This window comes from Athene noctua, chromosome Z (assembly GCF_965140245.1).
Source record: "Athene noctua chromosome Z, bAthNoc1.hap1.1, whole genome shotgun sequence".
Classification (NCBI taxonomy): Eukaryota; Metazoa; Chordata; class Aves; order Strigiformes; family Strigidae; genus Athene; species Athene noctua.
In genome coordinates, this window is record NC_134077.1 from 20,868,824 (window position 1) to 20,894,355 (window position 25,532).

Sequence of the window (25,532 nt, forward strand, 5' to 3'; positions counted from 1 at the left end):
TACATATATTGCTAGAAAATGCTATCTGTCTAACTCATGGTAATATAAATTGGCATCTGTAATTCTCCACATTGGGAGAATTATTTGGGTTTTGTAGTTTAAATGTAGTTGTAAATAATGGCATTTTTGGTGTAAGATTTTCTGAATATTGTAACTCTGGGATTTCTTATATCAGTCTTGCGTATTGATGCTGATAGTCTGACGTGTAATCAAGGATATCCAATGTCTTCTACTTAGAGAAGTCAAAGACCTTCCTAAGATAAACTTACTCAGATTTAAAATAAGGAAAGCAAAGTCTGTACTTTGTGAACTAGTTAGTTTTCTCAATACTGGGGAGAGTACCCGGGTACCCTCCTCCTTTTTGACTTATCTACAAGAGCAGATTTGATGATTACAACTTCTTAAAACTTGCCTCAGGATTTTAAAAGAAAGGGGGGACCTCAAGGGGGGTGTGTGTGTGTGTATGGGATTTTTTTTTAAGTTACTGTATTCTCATGCCTTCCATTTTTTTATTTTCTAACAGTGGGTTTTGTTCCCTGACCTACATTTGTACACAAAGGTGGCATATAAATTGTAATAAACAATGTGCAATTACCTCTAACATGTATCTAACATAACTTTCTGTACTACGGTTAATTTCAGCTGTCATCTTGCCTTTTTTAGTATTGTGGTGTGCCGAGTAAACATTTTTTTTCTTTTTCCTTGAGGTCAACTCAACTTTTAAACATCTCAAGTCATTTCATGTGACATGCCTTTAGTTTCTAGAGTGCATTCTACATATAAACCAGCAGATGAAAGCTTAACAGCAGATCAAAAATCAATTGGGCAAATTCATGCAGAGGCATCTGCCTCTGATTCCTCCCTGCAGCCACACATTGCTGGTGAAAGTGGGAAAAGAGTTGATCAGAGGTTGTTCTTCTAGTTTTACCACAGCTTGCACCAGGTAGTTGCTGTTTGATAGGAAACTGCTGTAGGGGGACTTCTGGTTTGGTGTTATAAAGATGCTGTTATGGGAGATCCTGTGGAGTGACAGTCTGGACAGCTGGGAGCCTTGTGAATGCCTGTAAGCTTTATTATTGTATTTATCTTTGAGTCATACTGCCATGCTTCCTTTTTCTCCTGAAAATTTAGCTTTTTCTTCCTATCATAAACAGGAAACAAAGGAAGCAGTTATTTTTGGGGAGTAACCTCTTGAACAGAAACCCAAAAAAAGTAGTATTAATTGGTTTCAGAGTGTTAAGCTTTCCAGTACATCTAATCTCATGGCTGCGGGTCATAACCCCTGCTGTCTTGCTGAGTAAATTAAGGTTGAAGGAGAACAAAGTTCAGATTTTGGGGGCTCTAGTTCCTACTTCTGCAGTTCACTTTAATAATAAATCTTTCTTCATCCTGTGAAACTGTAGTCTTCAGTGTGGTAAATTTCATTGCTGCATGTGGGAGATGTTCTCTACTGGAATAAATCTGCATCACAGTGTATGTGTACTGTGAAAATGAAAGACCTTGCTATTATACCTTAAAAGATTGACTGAAGCTTGCATGTTCATCAGAAATGCCATCCTGTCTGTTTTTCTGGGAAATTGTTGCAGGACTATGTAATGAATTGGATTGGAGATCAAATAAAGTGCAACAGTTTTCCATTTTCTTCTGTCCAAGTTTCAAAATGTGTGGTATTTTTGGTGTGTTTTGTTTTTTGTTTTTTTTTTTTTTAAATCTGATGCACATCAGTAAGGAGGAATAGAAATGAATAATCGAGGTGGAGAGTAGGAACTCCTCAAACTGACATTGCTGCTGGTATATGGAACTGTTTCAACAGGTTACCTACCCAAGTTAGGATGGCTTCTGGCCCCTCCTTCCTCGATAGTGGCATATATAACTGTTTATTCAGAGCCTAGGTATTTAAATTACCTAATGTGCTTCTAGGCTTGTTACTAATCTAGTTCTAATGTTCGTACTTGATCTAAGAGTATTTTAGCAGCAAATTCAAGATCCTACTTGCATATAAATGTTTTATGGACTCTTTGGTGTTTTATTGTTTAAATACTGAATGTATTTTTTCACGCTTAAAACCATCTTAAACACTTAAGTTTCAGAAAGATTATGGCTGAGATCTAGATCCATAACCAAACTGAAAGACTTAATGTACCCACAGTTAGCAGTACCTTGGCTTTTCTTTAATGGAAATGGAATGGCAGATGGGGGAGTAATAAGAAGTGAAATTTGGATGTCTTGCTTAAGTGAGTTTGCTTTCAGATGAATACTCTGAAAAGCTGTGTTAACTTTTTTGCTTTTCATTTTTCAGAAATTTTTGAAAGCTGCTTAGTAAACAAGTTCTTACTTTTTTTGTGTTGTCCCATCGAATAAATTTTCAGTAATCTCTATGAATCTACTGTTTTACTAATGTTCTGTATGACCTTCAGTTTGATAGCATTCCCTGGGATTCATTTAGATATTTTAGCATTATAATGTGGTCTTTAAAAAAATCTTCTGTCACATACTGCTAGTAGATTAGAAGGTTTTAGATTCTGTTGCGGCCTGCTGCAAGCTGATTTATGTTGAAAAAAATGCAGTACTTCTGATTTTTCCTGTTTTATGATCTAGTTCAGCTCTGGCCTATGGAGTAGACTTTACCTGTCCAATTTCCCTTTTGTTGTATGAATAAATCCTTTGGTTAGAATAATGAAAAATTGTCAGCTTTACTTGAGTTTTAGGGGTTTTTGAGTTAAAACGAAACGTTTCTATTTAATTTTGTATTTTCCAATGAGCTAACAAGGGAAAATGTTGCATCTTGTGTTTAAGCATGACAGGTTTTAAAAGATTAATTACACAGTGATTTTTCTTAATAGCCTAACATTAATATTTCTTAATAAATTGAACTTCAGGAAGTTGAATTTAAAAATTGCCATCAGGAAGTAATATTTTGGACTGAACTGCATAGAAAACAAACCTTTAAACTGAGGCTTCAGTTTGAAATCTGTTGCTTTCATATAATAGCTAGCTCTATGCTGACAGTGTATCATCTCTAACTGTGCCTCTTCCTGAAAAGGGGGGGAGCACAGCAGCCTTCGTGAGTCTAAATGCCTGCCGAACATTGCTGTAACTGCATTTTCTCATTAATACTTGAACTGAATTTAAGGATGGCATTTTACAGTAGCAGGGACTCCTAGTCTAACTGCCTGTTTGCATATTCCACCCAGTTCTGAATTTTGTTATAGTGGTTTCACTGACAGCGTTAGGTGGTAAGTTGAAAACCAGTCTTCTCTGAGACAAGGGCTGCAATTTTGTTCTATTCCTCTAGAGCAGGTAAGCGTGGCTGTAAGCAAGGTGACATTTTCCTACCTTTTGTTGTTAGTGTTGATAGTGAATTAATTGCATTGAAACAGTCTGAAATCCAACACTGTTGGGGGACAGCATCCAAGCTTAATATGTAGGCAGATGCAGGTAATAGGTAAACACTTCAGTGCTTTAAAGCAACATTTGTGTTAAAGCTTACTTGTAGGAAAAGATACATGCAATATGCTTGCAGCAGTGTCAAAAGGAAGACAGAACAACTCTGGAAACTCGACAGAGCTACAGAAATACTGTTCTTTACACAGGGGTTTGTGTAGCAGGCTCTCTGCTTAACATGTGTGTTTAAAGTGTTTAATGTTTTGGCAGCACCAAAATTTAAGACAAAGTACATTTATTTTATGATCCCTCCGTAAATGAGGTGCTCATACAAGGGACTGACACAGTTTATGTGCTTCTCCCATATAGCTTTAACTTGCCCTACAAGACCTTTCTTCAAAAAAAAAAGAAAAAATTCCAAGGACAGTGCTAACACATGTGAAACTGAAAATCTAAAGCTCTGATACTTCTTCACTTTAAAAAAAACAAAAGCATACAGGGATAACTTGAATAGAATCTCTTCTATTCAGGACTAAAGTTTCTACTGAGCTGTTTTAAATCAAATGCAAAGATGTTTTCCATTCCACTGTTGCCTGAATAATTATTGTTCTTGTTAGTCAGGTGGTGATGGTAGTGATAACTAGGAATTAGAGAAATATAGGCGAAATATTTGTAACTTGGCTTTTGCTTATTTGAAATGACTTTAGTATGGTAACAGGCATTTTATTTTTCAGGGAGAGATGCTGAGAAATGTAGAAAAATAATAGTTGGGACAAGGAAGTGCCTTCAGTCTATTATGTTGTTGGCAGTGGACTTCTATACTAAAGATTTCAAGGGTTAAATATAAATGAATGAAATGTAGCCACATCAGTTATACTATCAGTCTCCAAGTCTGCTTAGTGATGGAAAACACCTAAAAAAAAAAAAGTGAATGTTGATATTTGACTCTGTTGTTTTTATGTTCTAGAACAGGCACTCCTGAAGCAAACATAATCTTTTGGGCTATGTGTGAGAGCAGTTTAAAAATCTGAGTGTACACTTGTGTGTTAATGTTTGTTTTTTTTCTTTGAAGCCATGGACTTCTGCAGAAATGGTTAATAACCACTTCCTATCTATACCTTTCAGGCTCCTTTAGCATGGATGAACTGCATGGCAATTTTTAACCAAATTTTTCTCAGTTGCTGGTTCATGGCTTAATCTTTCTTGCAGTTCTGCTTTTACTATGTAATTGAAAAGCTTGGGTGGGCTCCAGGCTTATTCTGTGAGCTACCTGGAAGATGGTCTGAGTAGTTGTACGTTATGTGATTGAAGAAAACTTTGTCACTGATCTTAACTGGTCTGAAATGATAATTAATACCTTCACTGGTCAGCAAAATACAGGAAATCAGAACCTATTAGCTTGAATGGTGACAGTCAGTTTCTGATGAAGAAAGAAGTTCAGATGGTTTAAAAATAGTTTAAAAGAAGGATCTGACATTGTGCACTTCTAAAGTACTAAATACTCTATTTCATCTCTGATTGTCAATATCAAATATTTAAACCAAGGCCCAAGGAAAGCCAGACTTGAATTTTAAGTGCATCATTATAATTCCATTCCTTAAGTTCCCTTTTTAAGGGAATCTAATATGTGTGTGAGCAAGAGATATCTTTGTCATTGAAAACATGCCTCCTCTGCCTGAAGTATACATATATCTCTGTATTCCCGCACTCCAGATAATCTTACAGATATGCTTAGCATGCATCCAACCAAAAATACCTTTGGTGCTTATCAATGATGCTGTTGAGTACAGTTCTCTCAATAAGCAAGTGAATGGCTTTTTAAAGTCTACTTATTTTGTAGCTTCAGCAATGTAAGACTACGTCTTCTGAGTCAGTGGTTGTTTCTTTTTTGTGCCTTGTGGATTAGGATAAATGAAAAAGCTTTCTTACAGGTCACTTTAATGTGATACCTATCCATGGCAATAAAGAAGACTATTTGAGTGGTGCTGTTTGATATTTTTGAAATAAGTGGTTTTGAGATTTTTGAGGGTTTTAATTGTTTTCGTAGTTTTTTGAACTCCCTTATTCCCACAAAACTTGTGTACCATGATTGCCTGTGCTTATTCCTGTTTATCAATTTCATGGTTTTCACAACTTTTTTTCCTCCTTCCGTGAATCTTTTGGATCAAGAAAAAGATTACATTGGTAAATTTAGCAAGTTTGAGTTACCTTTGTAAATCCTTCCCAGCGTGGGAGGGAATGACTAAACTGCAACTTGAATGCAAAACCTTTCTGATCAAATTCTATTCACATGGAACATTGTGTCTTTCCTCAAATCACTGGTGACAAGCTGGAGCTCCTGTAAAGTGATGCATCTCTGGTGTTAAACTTTCACACTACTGTGTGAATGTGTCTGCGATTTTTATGTAAATTTTTAAGCAAATACTGAAGATACCCCTTCTCCTTTATCCAGACCCTTCTCAAAGGTATGTGAGCTCACTCTGACAGTATGTAATTTGTAATTAATGTCAATAATTACATTTCGAAAGTAGTATATGTTACTATAAAGACAAGTACATTGTTACAAGTAAGATATGAAGGCAGCAAAGTTTTAAAATAAAATCTCAGTAAGGAATACACTGAGGGTGATAAGATAAAAAGGTGTATTTTTGCTAAGGAGTAGTCAATGTACTTGCTGTCCTGTAATTAGCTTCCTTGCTTTGTTATCATAGATCTATTTGGTTATTATGGATTTTTTTTTATTGCTTGCTAACTGAATTGATTTTTTTTTTTAAAGTTACCTCATTAACACTCCCCTCCTCATCAGATAAGATTCTGGCACTTATTTTCTCTTTATACTATGGATTTTAAAGAAGCCAAAATAGGAGTTACTGAAACTAACCATTTTTAGCCATATGCTTGCAGAAGTTTTGAATGCCTTTTCCTGTCTGTTTTTTCTCATGCTATATTGTTGTTATCTTACAAAAATAAACATTTGTAATAGTAGCTCCATTGTTAAAGTGGGTGTAGTTACTGTATACTTGACCTGTGGCTAGATTAGTTGACAGATATCATCCTAAGGTGGTCTCCTCACTGCACAGGAAGACAGTGAGTGCTCTCCCTGCACAGCACAGAGCACTCCGTATACATGCAATGACATTATATGTGTGAGAGTTGAGGAACTGAAGAGCCTAAGTCTGTGTCTTCATGGTGAGAGCCAGTTCACCGGTTTTCTGCTGAGAGAAAATATGCTCTCCACTATAAATCTACTGTCAGTGGGTAAAGGGGCCTAATACATTGCTATAGGGCTGTATTTCTTCACCTAGCAGTTACTAAAAACAGGCTTGCAAGGAATTTTTTACTTTATTTCTTCACCCCAGGGAAGCTTTTTATGCCAGAGCTAGAAATGTTTAGTCCTCTTGACTTTTGTGCGCAAAATTCAGCATATGCATGAGTCTTTGCAGGACAGGAACATTTGAATGGGTCTCTTGAGTGTCAGCAAGCAAGATGGCTATCTCTTTAGCAAGGTTTAGTGCTTATTTAGTACAGCTTATGATTCCTATATCATAAGAAATCATATTAATGATATTAATTCCCAGTGTAACTCATATTGATAAATATATGGACAAGAAATATGAAAAGAAAAAAACACAAGATAACAAAGTTAAGCACAAGCTTAAAAAGATTAGTACCAAATAGCAAACCAGACACAGATAAGATCCATAAATAAAAAAACAAATCGGGATCATTAGCATACAAGGGTCCTGCTTCATGACTTTTAAATGCTACTTCAGTACAATCAGCAGATGACAGTAATAATTTGTTATAATTGTCAGCAGTGTACACCAAGAAACAAGTATAAACCTGGTGAGAAATAATGATTTTTATCATGGAAACGTGACTGTCAAATCATTCTTCAGAAAAGAACAAGACCAAACCTGTTAAACGTCTTTCTGGGTCTCTGGTCTCCTGTAAGACCAGAAATTGTTGGAGTTATAACTTTTTGAATTTAGCTTTAAATCCTTTAAAGACTTACTGTTTTGAAAAGAGCAAGTTTGGTTCTCCATTTGCCTTACATGCCATTTTCTGCCTAAACAGTCATTAAGGCTTTAAAATTTTAGAATATGTTATGTTTCTTTGCTAGAAATAACATGTTTGTATGCCTTTAATTTATTATCTGGTTTATTATGTTGTTTATTTTTATGATCATCCTTTGCTGAGAGAACTTTAAAATTCTCTTTCCAGCAGCAATCTTGGAACATTTGGTATTTGCTGATAATTCTGCCATTTTGAACCATGCCAGAATGGTCTAAATTCCTTTTCTTGTTTCTAACTCCTCCAGAAATGATAATTGTAGCTTTTGAAATTCAGCATAGCTCATCCTGTCCAAGTTACTGGTTTGTATGTTATCTTATTTCCACCATTCTATTTGCAGGTGGAGAAAGTAGTATGCATGGTTTTATTGGCTTAACCCTATTATCTTAAACTGATTCAAAGTACAGATTTTTTTTTTGTATAAACTATCTGATGTTCTTCTGTGGTGACAGTGGAATTAAATTGTCTGAGAAACTTTATCCCATGTATTATGCGTAGAGAAGTTTACTCTCTGACAGTCATCCAATACGCAATAAGCAATTTCATCTTTAAAAGTAGACAGACACTTAACTCCAAACAGTGTGAATGTTGTCATATGCCAAATACATGGACATAAAAAATAATCTGCAATGATAACTTTGGTTTAGGACTTCTATTTTGAGTTTTACACTTTTAATTCCTTGTCTGTTAATGACTTAGACATCATCAAGAACCACTTCTGTTCTGACTTGATGCTTTCTACATTTTAGCCAATTGCATTTTACCTAATACTTACTTTTTGGGGTATGACAGGCTTAAAGAATCTGAATCCAAAGTTCAGTTTGGTGCCTAAGATTAAACTGCATACTACAAGTGAATAATTTGATTCTATTAAAAGGGGAGTTGACTTAGGTGATATGACCAAGTAAAACCTTGGGTTTATATTTCAGCAAGAGATAAAGGGCTCTGGTAGGCTAATCTGAGGGGAAGAAAAATTATTTAACACCCATGCTTGAGATCCTATAACCTGGTGCAGATGACCTAATCACATAGTTGCACTCATTCCAGTCTTTTTCTTTTTAATGACTTTACTGCTGTTCTTAGAGTAAGACCCAGTAGCATGTTGCACCAGGATGAGGACAGGACTTGTGTATTCAGTTGCTGTAACATGAACTGGGCTCACTGGATTCTGTTCTGTTGTGATACTGAAACTTCTTCTACAGTAATAAATTTAGTAATGTTTGTGTAAGCTGTATTATTACACTTCAGCTATATTAGTCCAAACACATAAAATCATGACCATAATTTAAACTGCAAAATTATTAGTAGCTTTGGGTCTCATTTATCAATATAAACTATCTACTTCCTGTAATTTGTAGAAATTCTGCTCAGTAATGGCATAAACTTTTAGTTTTATAGACATAAAATACCAGATTCTCTCTGCAAGTCTTGTAATATGAAAGTGAAGATTCTGAGATGACATGTAATGTAACTACTGTTTTCACATCTTGAAAATACCTCAGTGTGTGTACACCTGGATGCATCTCAGTTAGTACCACCAGACTAAATAGCAGGAAGGATTGAGAGCCATAGGAGCTTTTGTGGGACTTCTTTCAGATGTCTGATAGCCTTCTTAGGAAACATGTGGAAGAGAAGCTCATTTCATTAGCTTTATAGCAACATCTGTTGCAAACCAAGGCTGGTATTTCTTGGGTTGTTTGTAGGAGGACTCATTTTTGACAGCTACTGAATACTGCCAAAATCTTAAGTATGGCTAAGTGGCTTCAGAGCAAGCAGTCCAACCAATGGTTTACATATTTCAAGTAGGTGGATTTGACTTCATAGGAGCTAGAAAATCCAGGCAGGTAATTTACCACTGTAACTTCAGACATCCATCTTTGGAGATTTGAGCCTTTATCACCGAAGGGATGATCCTTGGGCCTTCTCACTGGCCTGTGAGATTCCACTGAAGGTGATGGCTCAGTCTGTGGAGCTAGAGCTTTGGTTGTGAACATTGTCTTGTTAGCAGTGAAATGTTGTCTTTAACAAATGCACCCTTTGATATACTAGTTTTCAGTAGTTTACTGAACTAGTTTACAGTTGCTAGATAAAATGACACCATTTATGCTTTTCCTGTATTTTTATAACATAAATATATATTTATAGCTCATGTTTCAAAGTATACATGGAAGATACAAGCTTATTTGAGGTAAATAGAAGGGTGTTTCTAATGTAGAATGCTTATTAGTGATTCATCTAAATAACATAAGAAAGTGGCAATCTTTTAATGTGAGTGAAAGGCAAACAGTGGATAATAGAGTACCACTCAATATAATACTCCTTGTGAGCTTCAGTGGGTGGTGTGTTGGCCAAATGAAGAAGCCCTATGTTATTCTGAAGGGAAGATGATGTAGGGCTCTTGGAGAAGCTGAGGCAGCTAGAAGGAAGAAATGCTATTTTTTCCCTTTTTGTCAGGTACTCTAATGGAAGAATAGAACTTAGTTTCACACTTCTATAACATTGGGCTAAAATCCCTGTAACTATTTTAGGAAGCCAGATTCATTAGTCTCTGAAATGGCGTGCGTGTTCAATGCTGTCTTTAAGTGGCAGCTGCTGCCATTTAGTACCGACTGAGAAAGTTCCTTGTGAAGTTTTTCAGTTTATTTGAATGTGCCATACCTGGTCTTTTACGTTGTTAGGATGGAGACAAATTGTTAATGATAGATGCCAGCAGTAGTGGATCAGGAGGAGGAGGAATGGGAGACTGGCAGGAGGACAGACCATGCATGCCTTGCTCATCTTGATCTGACATTTTTACTGATCTTGATATAATTAAAAATACTTAGTGGAAAAAGAGAAACCGTGAGCACTACTGGAGCTGTAAGTGGCAAGAAGTTCTTTAAAACACTAACAGCTGGCCTTCTCAATTCAGGGAATGGCTAGCTCTTTTGTCCCCGCTCCCCGTACTGAGTGCTGCTCCTAGCATGCCTCCAGGCCAGCAGACTAGCCGGTTGAGGCTTGACTTGCAGATAGCTGGGTGCCCATATTCTTAATTGTTTAAGGTCCCCAAAATGAGCTCTGTACATCCCATTTAAGCTTGTCCCCAGTATGGATTGTCACCATATATGCCATTTGCACTGATCAGAATATACAGTTTCTCCCATGTTTGTTCCTTCTCATTCAGTGCTCTTCCATCAAACCTGGGGCTGCCCTTCTCACAACCTGTTGTTAAATGCATTGATTATTCTGATAGAGCTGCTGTGTGACCAGTTATGTTCATTAATGTTTTCTGTGGTCACCTGTGGTTTGACCACTACTGGTTACCTTTCCTAACTTCAGATTAAAAAAATAATTAAATAATTACTCAGTAGCTAATAACTTTTCTCCTCCCTGTGATTGGGTATTTGTGGATATAGCAGACAGAGCTTCCCTTTTCTTGGTGCACTGGCTCTTTCCTATTGCAGAACTTGCCTTTTTCCTGTTTTTTTCTGCTGCTAATAAAATCTGATCCAGTATGACTATTGGATAAAGCTGTTTGCCCAAATAAGATCGCAGAGAAACCAAGACATCTAACTGTTTCTAAACACTGACAAGCATGGGGCTATTAACTGGAGCTATGATTCAGCTTTTGTGTACCATTATATGCCTTTTGTAAGAAAAATACCTGCAGAGAATTAGTATCAAATTCATTGAGCTATTCAGAAGTAAATCTTGCTTGTGTATTTCATGATAGGTTGCTAAATAACACCTGTACTGCATACCTCGTTTTAAAATATTGAATCACTGATCCACATAGAACAAGTTGTTAATATAACTATTCAATTACTGTTTGTAAGTCTTCAAAATTAAGACATGGGAACAAAGGACAATGGTTTGCCTTCCCTATTGCACAAAACGTTGCAGTAGAGTGTTTCCATACAGTACATTAATCTTATTGTGTTTAGTTTTATAGTTCATGAAGCAAGTAATCCAAAGTTAATAATGCAATTATTAATGTGCAGACCACTAATCTTATGCATTAAAAAACAGTGGTCATCACACTGAGTTTGCTCATTACTTCAGAATTACAATTTAGAACCATTTCTTGGTAATTTCTTAATTATTAGTACAGGAGCTGATGGCTTGATTAAAACTATTAATGAAAAGAATCTAAAAGATCCTTAATGCTGCCTTTTGGGAAGGGCAAAGTTTAAAAGTTAAAATTTAGCTGGAAAAAGGTCTTGTATCTTTTTCCTGATTCATGTACAGCTGAAATATTTAAGAGCAAAATACTTGCTTTCTGATAAAGCAGAGAGGCGGACTGTTGAGAAATGTTAGACTCCCTGGTCCGAGCTAGCATGTTCTCTGAAATTTGATTTTCTGGCCTGCTCCTTAGCTCTGTCTCTGCTGTTCAAATAAAGCACCACTTGACTTAAGCACATTGTTACCTTGACTCATGAATAGGTTTTGCTGTGTGAAGATCAGAATGCTCTGAACCCTGCAGAATCAAGTCCTTGGTGGAACACATTCCGGTTTTATTATTTTTTCTGTGACAAGGTACAGTGATATGGTGACTGACAACATAGCCATTGTCATGTAGGGAAACTTCATCTTGCCTGGAATAGATAAGGGGGTTTGCTTTAGATTAAAGAAATAATAATAATTTTAAAACCCCTGCAAGTTCAGGGCCATGAAATGAGGATGTCCTGCAGTATGCAGGAGCTTTTTGCAGTCATAGAAAAATACTTTTTCCACAGACCCAACAGTATAACAATATTTAATAAATATTCTAGCCAAGCTTGAGTTAAAATATCAAGTGTTCAGCATTTCAGAAACTGTGTTCTATAAAAATACACACAGGATGTAAAGTCTGCAAAAAGATAACCGTGGTTTACTAAGCAAAAGCTTTCAGAATCGGTTGGTCTTTCCCACCTGCATGGAGGAAAAGCACAAGAGTTCTTTGTGCAGGCAAGAGTAGATCGGCTTAGCTGTCACATGAGAGGAAGATAGCTGCTTCTGCTTTTTAGAGAACAAGCACAGATTGTGAAGCCTCTGCTGTTGTATTACATTGTTCATGAATTCAAGTCCAAGGGCCTCTAAAAGACTTTTTTTATATCAGTTGGGGAGTTAATCATGGTTATATGAACAAATGAAATACTGTGTCATTCTTTCAGTGCTGGGATAGTGTTTTCTGTCTTGTATACAAAGTATTCATGCAACTGAGATGGTTCATGCCATGGAATAACTAATATAAAAAGCACAGTAACTCTATATTTTTAACTTGCACATATATTATTTTGGAGCTGTACTGTTCTTTTGCAAAGATTTTTATCTTTGAATGGATTCTTTTGACTGAGGAAAACATGTGAAGTTAACCCTTTTTGCCCAGTAGTTTTCCCCCTATTTTAAACTTTAGGCATATTCTCCATTTGGACTTTACCTGCTGCTGTAATATCTTGGTTTTTCATGAATTATCACTAGGGTTTTTTGTCTCTGCTTCTAGAAAGGACTAGTATGGAATCCAATGCTGAGACAAAAATAATGATGCCACTTGCATTAGTTTTGGAATTAAAACAAGCATTAATACTTCTAAAAAAACATTCACTCTTAGGTGGATTGTGTTTCTATTCATAACCATTTTTAAGTCTTTAATCACTAGACACAGTTGTGAGGGTCTGAAATTGGTTATTAACAGTAGGTTTAGATGTTGCTTGAAAGAAAAATTATTTTGTTTACAGTATCCATCTGCTTATTAAGTTTCAGCACTGAGCAGGAAGAGCTATTTCCTGCCTCAGAATACTTTGTTTCCTTTGTCTCTACAATGAGAGAAGAAAAATAAGAGGACTCCGCCTGACCAGCAAAAACTTCTCATTTTTCTAACCAGGGTTTTGTGGTAAATGAACCTTAGTAATACATTGCTGGTGAAGATAGGAATTTTGATTTTTAACATCACTTTGTTGCAATAACTGTTGTAGGGAATATGTTGTAGGTCACCTTATAGTACATAAATGTAGCTTAACTGTGTAGCTAAATGTTTTAGAAGCTGAAGACTGCATGCATGAAAGCAGTTGTTGTAACTAAATTATTATATAGCCTTATATCCCAATTTAAGTTGTGATTTTATTTTTGAAATACAATTTCATTCTGAGAGATGGCTTAATCAAGCTTGCTTTTTTTAAAGATGGCTAACTTGAAGATGGTTGGGGATCATGTGCTGCTGGTTGAGAATGTGGTTTTCTTGGTGATTTAGCAGATAGCTCAACAGAATCAGGAAATCTTCCAGACTGTTCATATCTGGTTTTCAGGGTCTGATGGTATTTTTTTGTGGGGTTGTTGTTGCCAGCAAGCAGAAGCAACTACTTTGCTGTAGGTCAAAAAAGTACAAGTCCAGATGGATTACACTTCATTTTACAGTTTAATTATAGCAAAATTTACAGCAAGTTTGTAACTGACTTGAAGAGCTTTTGAGTCATCACTCAGAAAGCAACTCTCAAGGCCACTAGCCCTACTTTCATGACTTCTGTGTTTAGTTTAAACATACTTACTGTGTAGTAGTTCACAAGTACTCTTTTTTGACTTTTGAGGCTCTTGTATAAGAAGATGCATTACATACATGGTTTCGTGTTTGTGCATCCTATGAAGATGGAAAATTTTCACCACTCGTTTGTACTAATTTTGTAAATTAATTTAAAATAGAGATTGCAAGCTTTGAATTGCCAAGGAATGCATGAACCATCACAACACTTGTGAAACTTTTGGTGTGAATGGCATGACATACAGGGTAATTTTTGTATTGGTTAAATATTTGCCAAGACTTTCCTTTTTACTGGGTGTCCAGTGTTACAAGTAGTACACACATTTTAAAGAAATAGCCCTCAAAACAGGTATGCTGCAAACATCAGACTAGCAAATCAGTCATAACTTAAAAGGCTTGCTGTAGTCAGTTGGGAGTAATGTTTTAGCAGCTTCATTGTAAGGAGAAGGGAGAATGGGATGGCACAAAGTTTAAGAATTCTGTGGTATTATACTTTTAACTAAAATTAATTGTGTTTTTATGTCTTTTTTCATTGCTGTAGTCGTGACATGGAGAATAAAGAAACACTCAGGGGGTTGCAGAAGATGGATGACCGCCCAGAAGAGCGCATGATCAGGGAGAAACTCAAGGCAACGTGTATGCCAGCCTGGAAGCATGAATGGCTGGAAAGAAGAAGCAGGAGAGGTCCTGTGGTAAGTGGCACTGATGGAAGGGCAGTATCTCTTAACAGCTATTACAAATAAAGATCCCTTAAATTTCTTTGTTAAGAACCTCTTTTTTTTTAACAATTTGCATACTCTTAATTATGGTGCTCCTGTTGATTTCTTATGAGCAATTTAACAGGAAACTGTGGCTGGCTTCCTGAAATGTATGCATTTGTTAATCTTTAAAGAAAAAGGCATGTAGCTATGCTGCTGATTTGTGTAGTATAGAATAATACTGTGACAACACTGCCCTCTAATGTTAACAAAAGTAGCTCCTGTTCATTAGGTAAAAAGAGGTTTGAGTGCAAAAATGCACTATAGTGCTTTGTACTCCCTTGATTCTTAGTGATGTAATGATTTCACTTGTCTTTAGTTGGAAAATGTTCAAGTTTTCTATGTATTGTAACTGAAGTGTATGGAATTTTTGCTAGGTGAAGAAACAAACGGTAATCTCGCTAAACCAGAAAAAACTAAAACTGAGTAACTCGTTCACACAAATCTCAACCCTGCTAAACTTTGGATGCCAGAGTATTCTATTCACTTTTTGGTTAATGCTTTTATATAAATGGCTCAGAAGTGGTTTTAAGATCAAATCTGAAACTTATTAAGCACAATTACAATTGTTCTGTGTAATGCTGGTAAATTGCCATTAGTTACCTGTAAGTGTTAGTTGCATTGGTCAGTGTGACTCCTATGTACCAATGTGACTCCCCTGTAGCACTTGATGGGAGTGCTAATTTAAAGCTAAGATTATCTGATGCAATATACAAATGTTTGGGGATAGCTTTTCTAGAACAGAAGTAAGAGGGTTCTGTTGGTAACTTTCTGTCATGAGAAAGAACAGTGAAATACAAGTGTACCAAAAAAGCAATACCTCAAAGGTTCAAATAGCACAAAACAGTCATATTTTAAAATTTTTAAATGCATCTTGTTACTGAATAGCTTGAAATTATTTTCTGGCTCAGCCCACCTCCCTTGGGGTTTCTGGGTGCTCTCATACAACTTTTGATGGTCCAGATTCTCAATTACTACCATTTTACATGTTTTCAAGCACTGGCAGCTGGTAACTGTAACTTGCCCATAGGCACATGAATTTGCATTCTGACCTTCCAGAAAAGAAAAAGCCAGTGGGAAGAAAAAAAAACCTACTTTTTGTACATCTCCTTTGATCCTGTTCACTTTTATAATTGGATAGCAATAAAGCAACAAAAGTTTCTGAAAAGTTTAGATTTGCAATAGGTTAAATATGATGACTTAAAAGTAAAAGGAGCTGTACTTGATCAAGGCTGTAAATGCAAGTTTTTCTTCTTTTAGGCAATGCCTAATTGCTAGACCACAACCTCCTTATTGTCCTCTTCTTCCTGTAGCTTGCTGAAACTGAAATGCATTTCTACATAGTGGAAAAGCTTCAGTTGGATGAATTAAATGCTTCAGTTTAAAACAGCATTTAACCTTGTGGTGCAGTACAAATCACCAGGTAGAAGGGCACTGAGTCTGGATGTCTCTTCCTCCCCATAGCGTGAACAGGAAAAGTCTCTTCCATTTTTTGCCTAAACTAGAGACCTTGGCAGCCTTCTAGTAGAGGTCTGATCTCTTAATCTGAAGTGTTATTTGAAGCTTCCTTCCAGCTTTAAGTCAAGCCTCTACGACATGGAAAAATGTAGAACTAAAACTGAATCTGCCTGCTGTGACTGCTTTTAATTTGATTCCCAGGAGCCTTACTCTTCTCATTCATTGTGTGGATCTGAGAGGCTGGCAACTGAAAGTTGTCTTGAAATATTCCATACCTCAGTGTCAAAATTCAGTGTTCATGCAATAAAGTACTGTATTAGATAGAAATCTGTGTTCTCCCTCTGCTTGAGCACATATGTCTGTTCATGTAGTGTAGCACTGTGCACAGTGTTTAGCTCAGATACTAGATGTGGTGTAGCTGTTATACTTGTATGGCTGGCAAAAAACCCAGGTATGGTTTTTACAGGGCAGAGCACACCTTAAGTTTGCTGCATTGCCTCCAGGTTTGAGGTAACTTCTCCTTTGCAGTGAGGGTTTGTGCTACAGAAATAGCAACCCCTGTTTTTCTCAACTGATATTTACAGAGTCACAGAATCATCTAGGTTAGAAAAAGGCCTTGAAGATCATCTAGTCCAACCATTAACCTTACGCTGACAGTTCCCAACTACACCATATCCGTAAGCGCTATGTCAACACGACTGTAATGGTTGGGCTAGATGACCTTCAAAGTCTTTTCCAACCTAGATGATTCTATGTGATTCTGTGACTCTTAAACACCTCCAGGGATGGGGACTCCACCACTGATCTGGGCAGCCCATTCCAACGCCCAACAACCCGTTCTGTAAAGAAATGCTTCCTAAGATCCAGTCTAAACCTTCCCTGGTGCCACTTGAGGCCATTCCCTCTTGTCATATTGCTTACTACTAGGTTAAAGAGACTCATCCCCAGCTCTCTGCACCCTCCTTTCAGGGAGCTGTAGAGGGCGATGAGGTCTCCCCTCAGCCTCCTCTTCTCCAGACTAAACACCCCCAGTTCCCTCAGCCGCTCCCCGTACAACCTGTGCTCCAGACCCTGCACCAGCTCCGTTGCCCTTCTCTGGACACGCTCGAGTCATTCAATGGCCTTTTTGTAGTGAGGGGCCCAAAACTGAACACAGGAATCGAGGGGCAGCCTCACCAGTGCCGAGTACAGGGGTCAGATCCCTTCCCTGTCCCTGCTGGCCACGCTATTGCTGACACAAGCCAGGATGCCCTTGGCCTTCTTGGCCCCCTGGGCACACTGCTGGCTCCTGTTCAGCTGGCTGTCAATCAGCACCCCCAGGTCCCTCTCTGACTGGCAGCTCTCCAGCCACTCCTCCCCAAGCCTGTAGCACTGCTGGGGGTTGTTGTGGCCCAAGGGCAGCCCCCGGCATTTGCCCTTAGTGAAACTCCTCCAGTTGGCCTCAGCCCATGGCTCCAGCCTGTCCAGGTCTCTCTGCAGAGCCTCCCCACCCTCGAGCAGATCAACACTCCCACCCAACCTGGTGTCATCTGCAAACTGACTGAGGGTACACTTGATCCCCTCGTCCAGATCATCAATAAAGATGTTAAACAGGAGTGGCCTCAAAACTGAGCCCTGGGGGACACCACTTGTGACCGGCCACCAACTGGTTTTAACTCCGTTCACCACAACTCTCTGGGCCCGGCCATCCAGCCTGATTTTTTTACCCAGTGAAATGTGTGCCCATCCAAGTCACAAGCAGCCAGTTTTGCCAGGAGAATGCTGTGACTGAGGTTGGATTCCCTCAATACAATGTCTTGTTATTAAAGACTGAGGTGAAGAAGACATTAAGCACCTCAGCCTTTTCCTCATCACTTGTTGCCATGTTTCCTGCCTCATCTTGCACAGGATGGAGACTCTCCCTGGTCTTTCTTTTGCTGTTGAAGTACTTACAGAAACATTTCTTGTTGTCCTTGATTGCTGAAGCCAGATTAATTTCTAGCTGGGCTTTACACCTCCTGATTTCTGCCCTGCATAACCTCACAGCATCTTTGTCATCACTGTGAGTGGCTAACCCCTTCTTCCAAAGGCTGTAAACTCTCTTTTTCTCCCTGAGTTGCAGCCAAAGCTCTCTGTTCAGCCAGGGTGGTCTTCTCGGCTGCTGGCTTCTCTTACAGCACCTGGGGACTGCCTGCTCCTGTGCCATTAAGTCTTCTTTTTTTAAGAGTGTCCAGCTTCCTGGACCCCTGTACCCTTCAGAACCATCTCTCAAGGTATTCTGTCAAGCAGGTGCCTAAACAAGTCAAAGTCAGCTCTTGGAATTTACTGGATATAACAGATGAATACAGTGTTATAGCTATTAATAAGCAGACAATGCCTGTAGAAAAAGAATCTTTTAGCTCCTACTATCCAAATGGGGGAAATGCTGTCCTTTAAGATACCATGATTGACAGTTACAGAAGTACTTTGAGAATCAATTAAAATGCTGGCACAACTAAGATAAGTAGCACCGATGGACAGGGGAAAAAGGTTATTTTGTAAGAGATCCATTTGTAATTCTAACACATGGTTTATTTTCTTCAAGGTGGTAAAACCTATCCCTGGGAAAGGAGATGGATTGGAAATGAACAAACTCTCTCTAGAACCTCAAGCTGAAGGACAAAGCACTGCTTCTTCACCTACACAGAAAGGAAGACGTAGTCCTTCTCCTAGTAGCTCCTCTTCGTCATCTTCTAGGACAGTTAAATCTGAATCACCGGGTGTTAGAAGAAAAAGGGTATCTCCAGTGCCTGTAAGTTGCAAACTGTGATGTAATTCTTAATTTAGTTATGTTCTGCAATCTTTTGCTTTTAGAGGCAATTAATTGTCCCTGTGTAGAGCAAGATGCCAATGACAGGGTATCACTTGAGTGAGATACACAAAGCATATCTCATGTTACATTTCTCATGTGTGGAATTTATACTCTACTCTTAGGTGTGTGTATTCTTTTTAATTCAGTCCTGCTTTCAATTTTTATTTCTAGGAAATAAATGAAGAAATACAAATACTTAGTCATGAAGACATATATGTTATCTTAGCTTGATTAGCACAAAGAGTTGTTAGTAGTTTAGTTTTTCTCCCCTGTAGTTTTGTCTGTTCTCTAGACAGGTATATTCTGTTTTGGATAGGATTGCTGACTGCATTAAGATTCCTGCAGAACAGTGTTACTGGTATGCTATCTATGGTCCTCTATTCTAGAACTGATCTTTATGTACAAGTAAGGAAAGATTTAGATATGTGCATTGTTAGAAGACTAACATTTCTATTGTTACTTTTGAAAAGATCTGGAATGGAATGTTTTGAGCAATAGTAAGTGGCTTCATTAAAAAAGATCAAGAGTATAATGTTTTGAGCAATAACATCTGATGGGTTTGCTTGTTATAAGAATTCTCATCGACAGTTAAGCTTCAGTTTACTTGTCTATAACTTCACAGTGCAGTTAGAGTAGGAGTAAGAACTCATTGGTTTTACTGTCTCATTGCTCTAAACAAGGTTTCCAAAAATCAATTAAATTAGGTACTACCATGCCTCTGAACTAGGGCTGAATATCGTGTTACAGCAGTGCAGCACATCTTCTTTCCTTTTGACAAGAGAAGTGGAAAAGTTCAAACCAAAACCACAACAACCCACCAAACTATCTAATTTAACCTTTGGTCCACTTTTACTTGATGGGTTTTCTTTGTTAATTTCAGTTTTTCTTCTGTCTTTGAGTTCTGGGCATGGAAGAAAAGTCATACAGTCTAAGCAGGTTGTAGTGGTTTCAGAGACTCTTTGTCATTTGTGGGGGAAAGATACCCCCCACCCCCCAGAAAAAAAACAATCAAAAAAACCCAAACACAAACCCCCCCCACCTAATTAAACTTACTGTTGTCCTGGAAATGCTTATGATGGAACTGCTCATGTAGTTTCAGAGTGGACGAATAACACCACCTCGACGAGCCCCATCTCCAGATGGCTTCTCTCCATACAGCCCTGAGGAAACAAGTCGTCGTGTCAACAAAGTTATGCGAGCCAGGCTGTACTTGCTGCAGCAGATAGGACCCAACTCTTTCTTAATTGGAGGAGACAGCCCTGATAATAAATACAGAGTGTTTATTGGGCCTCAGGTAGAGACTGTTTTTGTGTTGTCTGTAGCTTTTATTTACAGTTAATCTTAGAAAACAATTCAAAACCAAATTAGATCAAGTTAATCACCAACCCATTATAACAGTTCTGTAATGTTTAAAAGTTGTAATCTGTGCTCATGTAATGTAATGATCAGCTTGTATTTTGACAAATATGTAAAGTATATTAGTTTTGTCTAAAGTTTCTCTTTAAAAAAACCCAAAACACCTCTAGTTTGAAAGTAATTACTATTGTCCAATCTATTTCTCATTCCTAGAAGTGCCTTGATATATCTTAAGTATTTTTGTTTAAAATTTGGTCGCTTCATTTTTCTAGTTTCTCACTCTGAAACACTTTATTTGCTCTATTCATGGGATATATATAAAAATGAGAAGCACTTGACATAATTCATTTAATGGTGTGATAATTTCATTAATACCCATAGCAAGGTCCTTTTCATAGACTTTCATAGTACTGATGTCATGCTGCATTGGGGAACATCTAGGTTTTTGAGTAAACAGAAGTATCTCTTTTATGTCTGCTGTCATGTTATGGATATATGATGATTACATGCTTAAATTACTTAGTGTGAAGCATAGAAATACCTTCAGTTGATTTTTACAAACATTAAAAATAGAAAAAAAAGTCAACTAAAAGCTTCTGTAATCATAGAACAGTTTGAGTCAGAAGAGACCTTAAAGATTGTCCAGTTCCAACCCCCTTGCTATGGGCAAGGACATCTCACTACAACAGATACTCAAAGCCCCATCCAACCTGGCCTTGGACACTTCCAGGGAGGGGGCAGCCACAGCTTCTCTGGGCAACCTGTTCCTGTATCTCACCACCTCACAGTAAAGAATTTCTTCCTCATATCTAATCTAAATCCACCCTCTTTCAGTTTAAAACTGTTACCCCTCGTCCTATACCTACACTCCCTGATAAAGAGTCCCTCCCCATCTTTCCTGTAGCCCCTTTAAGTACTGGAAGGCCGCTATAAGATCTCCCTGGAGCCTTCTCTTCTCCAGGCTGAACAACCCCAACTCTCTCAGCCTGTCCTCATAAGGGAGGTGTTCCATTTTTCTGATCATTTTTGTGGCATTCCTTTGGCCTTGCTCCAACAGCTCCATGTCTTTCTTGTTGGGGGCTTTAGAGCTGAACACAATACTGCAGGAGGGGTCTCACAGGAGTGGAGGGAAATAATCACCTCCTTCAACCTTCTGGCTACATTTCTCTTGATGGAGCCAGGACACTGTTGACTTCCTGGGATGCAAGCACACATTGCTGTCTCATAGTCAGTTTTCCAACCAGTAATACTCCCAAGTCCTTCTCCACAGGGATGCTCTAAACCCATTCTTGCCCAGCCTGTATTTGTGCTTGGGATTGCCCCAACCCGTGGTCCGGACCTTGCACTCAGCCTTGTTGAACTTCATGAGGCTTTCACGGGCCCACCTCTCCAGCCTGTCCAGGTCCCTCTTCCTTCCCTCCAGCGTGTCAACCACACCACACAGCTTGGTGACACTGGTGAACTTGCTGAGGATGCACTCAACCCCACTGTCCATGTCAACAACAAAGATGTTAAACACCACTCATCACTGCTCTTCACTGGGACATTGAGCTGTTCACTGCTGCTCTTAAGTGCAACCATCCAGCCAATATCCTTATCCACTGAGTGGTTCATCCACTAAATCCATGTCTCTCCAATTCAGAGACAAGGATGTTGTGCAAGACAGTGTCCAGTGCTTTGCACAAGTCCAGGTAGATGACGTCAGTTGCTCTTCCCTTATCTACCAACGCTGTAACCCCATCATAGAAGGCCACAAAATTTGTCAGGCATGATTTGCCCTTACTCAAGCCATGTTGGCTGTCAACAATAAACTCCTTGTATTCTGTGTGCCCTAGCATCATTTCCAGGAGGATCTGCTCCATGATCTTGTTGGGCACAGAGGTGAAACTTACTGGCCTGTAGTTCCCTGGGTCTTCCTTTTTTCCCTTTTTTAAAAGTGGGGGTTGTGTTTCCCCTTTTCCAGTCAGTAGGAACTTCATCAGACTGCCACAGCTTCTCAAATATGATGGATAGTGACTTAGCCACTTCATCTGCCAGTTCCCTCAGGACCTATGGATGCATCTCATCAGGTCCCATGGACTTGTGCACTTTCAGGTTCCTTAGATGGTCTTCAACGTGATCTTCTGCAGTGGGCAGTTCTTCATTTTCCCAGTTCCCCACCTTTGCCTTCTGCATCTTGGGTGGTGTGGTTGGTGCCCTTGCCAGTGAAGGCTGAGGCTAAAAATTTGTTGAGTATCTCATCCTTCTCCATAGCCCAGGGGACCAAATCTCCCTTTTTCTTCCAGCAAGGGCCTACTTTTTCCCTAGTTTTCCCAAGTCTGCTCTCCTGAAGTCCAGGGTAGTGAGCTTGCTGTGCACCCTCCTTGCCACCTTAAGGATCTTGAATTCCACCATTTCTTGGTCACTGCAGCCAAGACTGCCCTTGAGTTTCACACTCCCCACCAGCCCCTCCTTGTGAGAACAAAGTCCAGCATAGCACCTTCCCTCATTGGCTCCTCTATCACTTGGATTTACCATCAACACATTCCAGGAACTTCATGGATTGCTTATGCCCTGCTGTGTTGTCCCTCCTGTGTTGTCCCTCTGACATCTATTGGGGTGGTTGAAGTTCCCCATGAGGACCAGGGCTTGTGAAAGTGAGACTGCTTCTATCTATCAAGGGCCTCATTCACTTGGTCTTCCTGGTTGGGTGGCCTGTAGCAGAACCCCACTATAACATCTCCTGTCCCTGACCTCCTGTTAATCCTGACCCATAAGCTCTCTATTGGGTCCTCATCCATCTCCAGCTGGTCACTGACATGGAAGGTGACACCCCTTACTCATCTCCCCTGCCAGTCCTTTCTACAGAGCCTCTGTCCTTCCATTTCAACGCTCCAGTTGTAGGAGCTACCCCAGCATGTCACTGTGATGCCCGTATGATTGTAGCCCTGCAGGTGTGCAGATGTCTCTAGCTCCTCTTGTTTATTCCCCATGCCATGCACATTTTCATAGAGGCATTTAAGTTGGGTTCCTGATAATAATTGTCTGCTTTTTCATATGTATTCCTGAATAATGTTTTGGGAATTCATATTTTCTATAAGGCCATGTAAGAAGATATTTATGCCTAGATACAAAATATTTTGCATAAATTACTTTTTTTGCAGGGGGAGCTTGGGTAGTATATATTTTATGATTCACTTAAATTTGGAAAAATTATCTGTGTAACAATCAAACCTTAGCAGGGCCTTAGCATATACTTTTCTCTTCAGACTTGCAGCTGTGGCCGTGGGACGTTTTGTATTCATCTGCTGTTTGTTATGCTGCGGGTGTTCCAGCTTGAACCCTCAGACCCTATGCTCTGGAGAAAGACGTTGAAGAACTTTGAGGTAATGGATTTCTAATAGATCTAATAGCAGATCTAAAATACACTGCAGATGAAAGTCTTTAGAACATCATCTTAAAAATGCTGAAAACTTTCGCTTTTCAAAGCAACAAGAATATATGTTTTTAATTACATCTTTAATTCAGTCTCAGAGAGCTCTGTAAGTAGAAAAAAAAATAGCTACAAATAAAAGGCATAACTAAAAGAAAGTAGAAAGCTGTAGTTTAGTGAGTGATTCAAATCTTGGATTTTCTACTCAAATTTGTATATCTATCATGGATTAGCTGAAACATAAGCAGAACAAGGGTCTTCAGAGGTAATTGTGTGTATACTTAAATCTGTTATTTATTTTTAATAAGCAAATAAGTTTCTACTGTAATTGTTTCTTGTGATCTGTCTATTAGTCAAACTTCTGAAATGCCTGCTGCTACTGCTAATGCATTATTGTGACAGTGAATAATTTTTTAGCAGTAGTTAAGCTTCAGTAATACTACTACAATAATACTGCAAGCTATTCATAGCATAAATACGTCTGTTGCTATCTTTTTCTGATGTTAGGTTGAGAGTTTGTTCCAGAAATATCACAGTAGGCGTAGCTCGAGGATCAAAGCTCCATCTCGTAACACCATCCAGAAGTTTGTCTCACGCATGTCAAATTCTCATACATTGTCATCATCTAGTACTTCTACATCTAGTTCAGAAAACAGGTTAGTATTTTTCTAAAGGAATTAAAAGCTTTATTCTGTAGTTTTCTTCTGATTTTGGATGTTTAGAATCACCTACATTCTTTTTGTTCAAAGCTGCTTTCATTTCAAGCTATGTTAAGTCTCTGGATTTGCAAACAATTGAGTTAAGCATACATTAGTCACCGTGGTACCAAGGGGGCATATTTGCAGTGTAACTTCTGTTTGAAAAATGTTAAGTAGAGTTGTGCAAAGAATTTTTTTGACCCTTTATGAATTTGGGAAACAAACTTTTGAAATGTAAGTGCAAGACTGAAGCATATATTAACCTTGGAAACCTATTGTGTGCTGTATTTGAATAAATGCACACAAAATAGTGACAGATGAAAAAACGTGATTTTTATTTTTCTGTTGTCCTCCTTCAGGGAACTGCTTGTGCCTATGTAATATACTGAAAAACTTTTGGCTAAATGCACTCTGTAAATGTATATTTAAAAAAAACCCAACACATAAGTAGGCATATATTTTTAAAACCACTTCATGCAAAATGGGTGATCAAATTATTTTAAGGGAATATTAAACTATTATGATTTTTATAGTTTATACAATATTAAAAAATGTCCTATTTATCAGTTTTCAGTAATGTTTGATTCTTTGGGGTTTTTTTCCCCTGACAACTAGTACTTCAGTGCTTTTGCATGTTATTTTCCTTGATTTTGAAAAGAAACTGGTTAATTTTGTAAACAAGTGATTCGTGCATGTGTGTGTTAGTGGGTGAACTAAACATCCTCTAGAGAGGTCAAACCTCAGTAGGCAACCTAAACTGAGGCTTTCTTTTATGTAAAGTGAAACCTAAATTAAGGAGTGCTTTGATACTTCACTTTGTGATAATAAACACATAGTTAGATGAATCAAACAGGTTTATAATTCTGACACACAGATTGTGACCTTTATCTCCCATCATCTTTTTACTTTTTATAAGTGGCCAGATTGTGTCACTGTTTATACAAACACTGTATATATGTTTACATTAAAAAAAGCAGTTAAGTAGTTCCAGAGTAGATGTATGTATTTATCTGGCAAGCCAGTTCATTTAATTTAAATACATTGTGTAGGATTATTTTTTTTTTTCATA

General features: G+C 38.2%; 1 protein-coding gene across 4 annotated transcripts in view; it reads left to right on the forward strand.

Annotated features, from left to right (window-relative positions):
• The window catches only part of MAP3K1 (mitogen-activated protein kinase kinase kinase 1), a 62,869-nt gene that overhangs the window by 20,227 nt on the left and 17,110 nt on the right, over nucleotides 1-25,532 (forward strand). For all 4 annotated transcript variants that reach the window (XM_074932242.1, XM_074932244.1, XM_074932240.1 and 1 more), the window contains exons 2-6: nucleotides 14,493-14,643; nucleotides 18,731-18,937; nucleotides 20,091-20,291; nucleotides 23,602-23,718; nucleotides 24,273-24,421. In XM_074932242.1, coding sequence (XP_074788343.1) covers nucleotides 14,493-14,643; nucleotides 18,731-18,937; nucleotides 20,091-20,291; nucleotides 23,602-23,718; nucleotides 24,273-24,421 — 825 coding nt within the window. The remainder of the gene's footprint in view (nucleotides 1-14,492; nucleotides 14,644-18,730; nucleotides 18,938-20,090; nucleotides 20,292-23,601; nucleotides 23,719-24,272; nucleotides 24,422-25,532) is intronic.